The 9,401-nt window shown below is 43.6% G+C and overlaps 1 protein-coding gene across 3 annotated transcripts; it reads left to right on the forward strand.

Annotated features, from left to right (window-relative positions):
• The first annotated feature begins 2,162 nt into the window (after positions 1-2,162).
• On the forward strand, positions 2,163-8,394 carry LOC121463865 (T-cell-specific guanine nucleotide triphosphate-binding protein 2-like). 3 transcript variants are annotated; one of them, XM_041676395.1, is made up of 3 exons: positions 2,163-2,427; positions 4,683-4,824; positions 7,115-8,394. In XM_041676395.1, exon 3 carries the CDS (start codon positions 7,132-7,134, stop codon positions 8,377-8,379), a length of 1,248 nt encoding a protein of 415 aa, XP_041532329.1. In that variant the 5' UTR covers positions 2,163-2,427; positions 4,683-4,824; positions 7,115-7,131; the 3' UTR covers positions 8,380-8,394. The 3 variants fall into 3 exon arrangements, with proteins under 3 accessions (XP_041532329.1, XP_041532330.1, XP_041532331.1); XM_041676396.1 differs by lacking the exon at positions 4,683-4,824; XM_041676397.1 differs by lacking the exons at positions 2,163-2,427; positions 4,683-4,824 and adding an exon at positions 5,220-5,396.
• The last annotated feature ends 1,007 nt before the right edge of the window (positions 8,395-9,401 follow it).

A 9,401-nucleotide genomic window follows, 5' to 3' on the forward strand; every position in this document is an offset into this window, starting at 1 on the left:
AAGGAGGAGGACACAAAGAGAAAGAATGGGAGGACAAAAGCCAGGAGGAGGAAGAGCAGGGAGAGAGAGCAGAAACAGGAAGAAGAATTGTTTTATCTGTGATTACTAATGATACAAGGTGAGTGCTAGAACGAGAGAGGTCTGTGAGCATCTTAAACAACAGACACGTTTGCTCTCAGGTGTGTTCTCTGAGTGTGAAAATGGAAAAGACGTCCTCTTGCAGAGCAGGGCGGACATCGTCAGACCTCAGCAAACAGGTGCCGACCTTGAAACAGTACATAGAGTTTTGCTAACTATAGAAACCTCACAGAGTTGTGACAATAGCTGCCTGGCAGTGGAACACTAGACTCAGAACAGGCAGCCGTTTTACAGTGAGAACTTCATGGATTCCGGGAGAGTCACCCATAACTATTCTGCTCGGTCCAAAGTTTTCCACAACTCCACAGCTCCACCAGCACCAAACAACAGCTCCAGACCCACGACTTCCTTCTGTGTAAAGATGATGACATGACTTGTTGCTTAGCCAAGCCAGCTCTGCCCTCTGCCCACAGAGCTGACACCCAGGTCACTGTCAAGACAAAGGCTTTTCTCACTCACCAGCCCCAATGAGTTTCTGCTGTAAATAACCAGGGCCAAAGTTTCCACAAAAGCAGAGAGCACTGAGTCTGCTGTTCACTGCAGCCCAGAGCACAGTTGCCAAAAGCTGCACAGAGTGCCCTTCTTGAAGAAAGTATCAAAGAGAGGAGAAGCCAGAGAGAGCAGAGACTGGGGAGAGCAGAGGCTGAAGAGAGCCTCTGGGGAGCCTGGAGAGATGAGCCCCAGTGTAGAGAGAGAAGGAAAACTCTGCAGCTGTCTCTGTCAATAGGTTCTAACCATCTGAAAGGAACATGGCTCCTGGTCCACGCTCCCCACATCACCTTTTGCTGGGAAAATCCTCCTGCATTCCCTGTGGGAATATCACTTGATTGTTGGTGCTTCCATGGCAAGGCCAGAACACCTAGTCTCTGATTGCAGTCAGAAGTTTGCTGTCTGCTCAGCTGACTCCAGGCTGTGAGGAGACTGTGATCTCCCCCATCACCTGCATCAGACACACTTCTACATTCAAACAAATGTTACAAGGCCAGAGTTCTGAACAAAAATTCTTCATTGCACCGTTTTCTTGTTTTAAGACTTTAGTAGGTGAGGCTATGGCAAGCAAGCAAGTAGACAACAAACACAATGGGCAAGACCTCAGTGGGCAAGGCCATTGTGAGGGTCTGTAGCTATCTAACCGCCAGGACTCACCAGCATCAAATTGTGATGGTGAACATTGTGTTTAGAGGATAAATTTTCTGTGTTAATCATGTAAAAACAAAGTGTTTTCAGCTTGTTAAAGCCATGAGGAAGTTGCTTCTACCTTGAATGCATCCTTTCAGCTGGCCCCAGAGGGAACACTTCTTGGAACAGTTGGGTTATTCTCTTAGGAAAAGAAAAAAGAATAGGCTATTTGACATCTCAATTCCTCAGCTATTCCTACAAGGTAATGGGTCACAGATTAAACAGGCTAACTGCTCAGCTTTTGTATGAGATGCATGCTTGTGTGGATGGTTGAAGCATCTGCAGGATGTCTGTTACAGGATCAAGCTTAGCCCACACCCGGACACGTTATGGTTTAATTTAGCTTCCCAAAATTGTAACTCCGTGGGTTTTTTCCTTTGTAATCCTTTTGCTAACAATAGCCAGAGCCTTACCTAGAGAACTCTCTCTGGTTTCTTCCTGGCAGATTTCTTTTTACTTAAAAGTCTCTAATTTGCAATAACCAAAATTTAAGTCTGACTGGTAAATCTGTTACTGACTCAGGACCCACAACAGAAGCATTGTTTACCTCGGGATAGGTACCCACACATGAGTCAGCAGTCCCCAGTGGGGAAGCCAGAGGGTCAGACGCGGATCTCTACTACAGACCCGGAACTGTGCTATCGTTGCCACGCCACAGACTTAGTTAGACAACCTCAATCATTATGACCCATCTGCCACCTTCTCTAAAGGATCTCCCAGTTGTTTCATGCAAACCAGTCATTTCTAGGAATAGAAACTGAAACCGATTTGGACTGCAGCCTCTCCCTGTTGTGTGGTTTATATAAGCAGAGCTCATATCTGCCCAGAAAATGTAGATAGCAAGGGCTATTTGTGGACCAACAGCGATAAAGGAACAGTGAAAGTCAAGATCAGTCTGTCCACTCCAAGTGGTCTTTCTCTCTTCAGGCAGTTCTTCCTAGGACTCAGAACTCTAAACTTCACCTCATTTCTTCCTGAACATCCTGAGTCTGAATTCCAGTTCTAGAGCATTCCAAGGCAACTGCCCTTGCTGCAGTGCACAGACTTCTCCTAAGAGGAGAACGTTCCCAGAGGCGCCACTGCCCTCAGATCAAGGTCACCACTGCTGAGGTGAGTGAAGGGTTCTAAGTTCAGCTTGGCCAATAGCCCTACGTGTGTGATAATGTGAAAGGGGGAGCACTGACTCCAGGGCAGGAGAACTTGGGGATTTCACTCAGGGAGCAGGCACAGTAGCATCCTTCTGTGTCATCTTCTGTGCCAAAAGCATCCCAAAGCAGAGAAGCAGCAGCCCTTCCTTCCACCTGCTTGTGTGGACCTAGATGATCTTCTGAAGAAGTTGAGCTTGGAGGAAGACAGCAGGCTGGGATACCCAGATGCTCTTGGAGTCTTTACTGTTCATCATGGAGATAAAATCCCAGATGAGAAACAACCATCCACAGTGTCTGGAAGAGCAGTTGACCCCCTGGCTTTCAGGAATCTGCTGTCAGTCAGTTGTTACTCTGATGGCTCCATCTTTACACTTTCTGTTGTTTCTCTCTTGCAGTTTGCAGACCACTTGGGTTTAACTGTGATATGACTTCAGGAGTTTCTTTTCCTGCTCTGTATATCTGGAGCTCTACAAACCTTTGTATCTGTCTGGATGTGCATTCCTCTCCCTAAATTTGGAGACATTCTTGCTAGGGTTCATCGAGAATATTTTTTATGCCATTGGAATGGAGTTCTTCTCCTTCTCTGTGGATGTGTTTCATGGTGTTGCAAAGGTCACACATAGGCTGCCCATACAGTTGTTTTTTATTTTTATTTTTATGGTCATTCCTGACCAAGTCTTCCCATTCCTCTACATTGTCCTCACTGCTGACATTCCCTCCTCCATTATCATCTGATCGTGAGTCTTTGCTCTGAGCATTTGCTTTAATGCATTTTCATCTCCAGCTTCATTTAAGTCAAGATTTTGCTCAGTATTTCTCATTATTGAATTTCATTTTCATGCCCTGTGTTGACTTGTCTGTAATTCAAATGATTGCTTGAATCTTCTTTCTTTGATTACATTTACATCATCCTTGTGAATTCTTCATCTGAAACTTTATCTAAGTCATTCTCATGAAGACCATTACTCTGGAGTGTTTTGTTTTTGTTTTGTTTTGTTTTGTTTTTTTTTGAGAAGACGAGCTGTCTTAGGTTTTCAGATAACCAAGTTTTTGTGTTCATGTATTCTTTGATCACTGGTTAGATTTTCTTTTGTATATATTTACCTCCTTACTTCTTTTATAATGGGAAGCAGTTGGTGGGCTTTGAAGGCTCTGATACATGGGGTGGTCAATAGGGGTCAGGTGAACTTGGATGTCTAGGGCTCAAAGGAAGGAATTCTGACCTCCCTGGGTGAGTAGGTGGGTAGACAGCTGGTAACTCTGACAGGTCAGGCACTGGGTGGCCAAGAGGCCAGGCAGGCACTGGAGCTGGGGGACCTGAAGTCTCTGAGGCATAGGGAATCACCTCATGGGATAGGTAGTGGATATGCAGGAAGGTTGACAGCCACCAGCACTAGTATGTAAGTGTTAATCTCATGAAGCAGGCAGCTGGTCAGGCAGGCTCTGATCAATGTTTGAAGACAATGTCCTACAATGTAACCCTGGCTGGCTTAGGGACATCACTGCAGTGTCCTTAGATAGATGCAGTGAATTACATTCTTTGGAGGATGGTCCCCTCAATGCCCTTGCATCTGACAGTAGTCTTTCTTCCTTTTTTAATTTTAATTTTGTTTAATTTAAATGTTTACTATGAAGCAAGGGTCCTTTAGTTTATCAAAATATAAGAGAATCCTTCTCCCTCTCCTCCCTGCAGTCCCTTCCATACCTCCTATTTCCTTTCAGATGTATGCTCTCTAACTCTTCATTACTATGACATATCTCTTAACAAATAAATACATAAACTCCACTTGTTGCTGTTAGTACAGCTTGTATAGATAGATATACAGAGAGATGATAGATAGATAGATAGATAGATAGATAGATAGATAGATAGATAGATAATAGACAGACAGATAGACAGACAGAAATTAGGGTTGAACATTTGGGATTGAATTATCAACTAGGGAGTTCATTTTTGGGTGAGACTACTTCTGTCCTTCTGCAACTTTTTATACTTGTGACTCTTCATCTAAGTGTGACAACCCACACAATTTCCCACACCCACTTTGGCACATCAACTGTTGGTATCAGTGTTCAGGTCTTGTGTAAAAGGCCATAATGTTGAGGTTTCATGTGTATCTTGGTCATATCCAGAAGACTCAGTCTTGCATTGGACTGTGTGGTCTTCCTATCCTTGTGTCTTCTGCACCCTCCTCCTCAGTGTTTTCTCTCTCTTAGGTTAAGGCTTATGCCATCAAGTGAGGCTGGGCACCGCAAAGTCAGCTGTTCTCTGCTTTGTGACCAGTTGTGCTTTCTGAAGTGATCTCTCACTGCTGTGAAAAGAAGCATCTTTGGTGGTTAGAGAGAGCTCCGTGTACCTGTGAGTAAAGAAAAGTGTTTGGAAAACAGAAATATTCTGGGATAGGAAAGTGGCCATAGTGGGTTCTCCTCTGAGATCTGTGACCTCACTAACAGCAGGTGGTTGGTTAGATTCTCAGTTACCATGCACGATTTCCTTCTTGTTCAGCCAGCCTGATGCACATTTAGACAGGTGTGGATCACCACCAATACATAAATGCCACCCCTGCACCTTTAGTTACCTCAGTGTGATGATCATCACTGTGGCTCACGGAAGTCCTATCTGGGCAGGAATATGGAACATTCTCCTCCCTTGGAAACTCTCATAGCCCCTTCTGATGTTAGGGAAGCTGGGTCTTGAGGAGGAGACTTTGGTTCAGATCCAGCTTGATTTCTATGTGTCCTTTATCTGAAGTGTGCTGTGTCTTCAGGACAGCGCCCTTCAACTTCTGGTGCTCAAGCAAGGGCAACAGCAGGAGTCTGTGCTGTTTGAGGAGTATCCTGGACTCTCCTGACCCACAACTCAAGAGAAGTTTCTCATGTCTGACAATGAAGTTTCTGTTACTTTATGACTCAGATGGGAGGAATTATCAGGCATGTTGCATAACTTCATTTAAAAGATATAAATATGCATATGTTTACGTATATAACTTTAGGTAAATATGAAATAATAAGATTCTCAATGTAGACGTTTTCTGTAAATGTTACTCTTTCCCCAAGTTAATCCCGGTGTTTTCTGGAGTCTCTGAGTAAGTGTGATTTAGAGAAATGTTAGGACCTTACAAATCTGTCAGCATTATGAAAGATGCTTGTCAGAATTCTCCCAGGATGTCCCTCTCAGTTCCTGGTGTGGAAGCTGAGATTCTTAGTTGTTTTGATTTCTGACCTAAACACCCGGGAGAACTGAAGACAGTGACGCATAGCACTGAGCATCTGAACACCAGGAGGCAGGGTATCTCTCTGAGTAGTGTGACTTTCATGGAGGCCGTGTCCCTCCTCTTCTATGAGAAGAAAGGGAAATAACGGTTATTTGAACATCTCTTTTCAATTCAGTCTCATCTGTTCCTTGTCTTGTGTCAAGTCTTCATTATAAAATAACCATGTGTTGGGTTTACCCCCGGAAACCACATAAAGATGGAAAGAGAGAACTCACCTGCATAGTCCCACCTTACTGAGGCCCAACTCAGAAATTTACCTATTCCTTCTGCCTCTGTCTTTCCCTTTCAGATGCTGGTCAGAGCCTGAGTATGCTTCTAGCCTCCATGACTAACAGTGTGGGCTTCCATATTCCTTTTCCTATGCTACTCCCTCACCTTGTGGCCGCCTGCTGCCCAGTGCTCAGTGGGTGACCTCTGTGCTGCAGCATAGCTCTTGTTCCCTCTCCTTGGTGTTCTCCTCCCTTCCAGACAGCATGAGATTTACATCTTCTTGTCCTAAGGTGTTCCTTTTCAACTCAATCTTCTGTTTGAGTTCATTCTTGTATTGTTTTATTAGCAAGACTAGGAAGGCTGAAGAGGGAACCCTCACTTCCCAGGTGTCCCATGGTGGCTCCACTAGGACTCATCTCTTAAATTTTAATGCTTGACAGAAACAAACGCACAGAACAAGCCCATTCCTAGACCCCTCGACTGCATCACTCTGACCTCCACATGCATGCATTTTAAAAGCAATTCCGAGACAGGGGCAGCTAGTTTGACTTACTTTTCACTTTCAAATCTCAACTGTGAGATGCTGTGATCTCTAAGGTCCTGGGGAGATGACAGAACAGGGAAGAGAGTAGAAGTGGTAGAAGGGAAGAAGAAGACCGAGGGTCTTCAAAGGTGGCCACTAAAGCAACAAGAATGTGGGAAAATAAATAATAACCATGCAAAGAACCTGGGGCCTTGAGGACCTACAGTCAAATTACGAAAGGGTTCACATAAGGTTGAGGACCCTGTCAGGAGAAACGTTCCTTCCGGCATGTCCTTCTAGGGTTGACACCATGTATGGGTGTCATTTTAATGAAAAGAACGGAATGGAAAGGAGACACCAAACTGATAATAAAGGTTGCAATGGGTAACATCACAGAGTAAGTGGAGTCTGAATTAGACCAAGAAGTGCAAGGAAATTCCTAGGAGGAAGTGAAGTGTGAGGAAGATGCCTCTTTATAACCAGGTCAGGAGTGAAAGCAGCGACCAAGAGGAGAGAAGAAAGGCAATTCTGGCTCTGATGTGGGACAAGGTATAGGGTCCTGCTTTACTGAACCAGCCTACAACAAGATGTTGCCCTGCTTTATTAATGATTACGATTTCTCTCCTCTCTGCTTCATTCAGCTTCTACATACAGAGCCATGGCTTGGGCCTCCAGCATTAATGCATTCTTTAATAATTTTAAGAGGGAAAGCCAAATCCTCTCTGAGGAAACCATCACCTTGATTAAAACCCACATCAAGAGCAATAACCTCCAGGAAGCACTTTCTGTAATCAACAATGCACTGAAAGACATCGAGAATGCCCCCCTGAACATTGCTGTGACAGGGGAGACAGGGACAGGGAAGTCCACGTTCATCAATGCCATAAGAGGGGTCGGACAGGAAGATGAAGGTGCAGCCCCCACCGGGGTGACAGAGACAACCATGGCGAGAACTCCATACCCACATCCAAAGCTTCCCCAGGTGACACTATGGGACCTGCCTGGCATTGGGTCCTCTTCTTTCACACCAGAAAACTACCTAAAAGAAATGAGGTTTCATGAGTATGACTTCTTCATTATCATCTCAGCTTCACGCTTCAAAGAAAATGATGCCCAGCTAGCCAAAGCCATCTCAAGGATGAAAATGAATTTCTACTTTGTCCGAACAAAGATAGATAATGAATTATATAATGAAAAGAAAAGTAAACCCAAGACATTCAATAAGGAGAATGTCCTAAAGAAAATCTGGAAAGACTGTTCACAGCAACTCAAGGAGGTTCTCTCAGGTGAGCCTCAAATCTTCTTAGTCTCTAACTTTGAAACGTCTGAGTATGACTTCCCAATTCTGGAACAAAAACTCCTAAAGGACCTCCCAGACAAAAAACGCTATGTCTTCATGCTATCTTTGAACAGTGTTACCAAGGAGGCCATTAACCTCAAGAGAGATTTCCTAAAGCAGAAGGTCTTTCTAGAGGCCCTGAAGAGTGGAGCATGGGCCACCATTCCATTTGTTGGCATGATCAGGGATGAGTTAGAGGATCTGGATGAAACATTCAATCAATTCAGGTCTTACTTTGGACTGGATGATGCCTCATTGCAAAAGATTGCTAAAGATTTTAATATATCTGTGAATGAACTGAAGGAACACCTTTCGTTTCCCCGTTTGTTTGCAGAAGATGATGATGTGTCCTTACTAAAAAAACTACAGAATTATATTGAACGTGTTTCCTTGGGTATTATTGGTGGACTAGGTGGTGCTGTTTATTACTACAAGAAGTCTTACTATCTGCAGAATCTCTTTATTGATACTGCAGCAAATGATGCCATAGCTCTTCTTAATAAAGAAGATCTTTTTGAAAAGAAGGTGGGACCATATATATCTAAGCCCCCGGAATTCTGGGAATGATGGAAAAATGAGGCACAAGGTCCAATCAGTATTTACTTCTGGCCTCGTTTTGGACACTGACACATGACCTTTCCAGAATAACAAACCTTGCCTGTAGAATGCCAGAATGTTCATCCTTTTCCTCTAAGGGAACCAGAAGATCACTGTTGCAAGTACTCAATTATGCTGGAGTAGTAGAAAAAGAAGAGTCAACAACATTGTACAAATGTGTGAGGAAACCTTGTTTCCATAGTGTGTAAAGCACACATGAAAATATTGATTGGATTTGTGATTTTATGTTCTAATGACTCCTGGATCCTTTACCCCTGTGTAAGTCTCCACACAGTTCTGCATTCTCAGAGCCGGGTCTGCTTTGTCACTTTGTTTGAGGGCATCTGGTGACCAACACTGTGTAGACAAACTCACCTCCTTAAGAGGTGGGAGCCCCACACAAGACGAGCAAAAGAGGCAGGGACCTGGACCATTAATGAAGCTCCATCTAGGAGTAGCCTGGTTAAAAAAAAAAATAGATGAATTAACATGATCCTCATGGCCCATGGAAATAATGACTTCTATTTCATATCAATCATTAGCCAATATGAGCATACTAGAAATTTATACTATGTGATTGAAAACTAAAACATTGATTATAGATCATCTCTCCAAAAATCAAAATAAAACAAACCAAAACCTGTTTGAGTGCTTTTATTTAAAACCCCAAGACACTGTTCGTCCTTGCTCTCATTTGAATGTGGCCAGGATGTGCAGCTCTTGACTACTGCTTTGTCTAACCACTCTGCTGACCATTCATGGTATAGATGTTCTGATAGTCTGACAGAATTTAGAGCCGAATGTGAGATGAGCCGCTGAGAATCCCTGTGAGAGATTATCTTGATTACTTGATTTTATCTCATTATATCACTGACATCAAGAGATCATGTTAATGGCAAGCAGGTCCCTCCTCCCAAGACAGAGGATTCTGAACTGCATAAAGTGGGTAAGGGTAGTTGAACTTGAATGCTTTCTACCCATCTCTGCTTCCT

The sequence above is a fragment of the Microtus oregoni genome, unplaced genomic scaffold, assembly GCF_018167655.1.
Source record: "Microtus oregoni isolate MIOR12 unplaced genomic scaffold, Mior012 000027F_ref0000203, whole genome shotgun sequence".
In the NCBI taxonomy this organism is placed as follows: Eukaryota; Metazoa; Chordata; class Mammalia; order Rodentia; family Cricetidae; genus Microtus; species Microtus oregoni.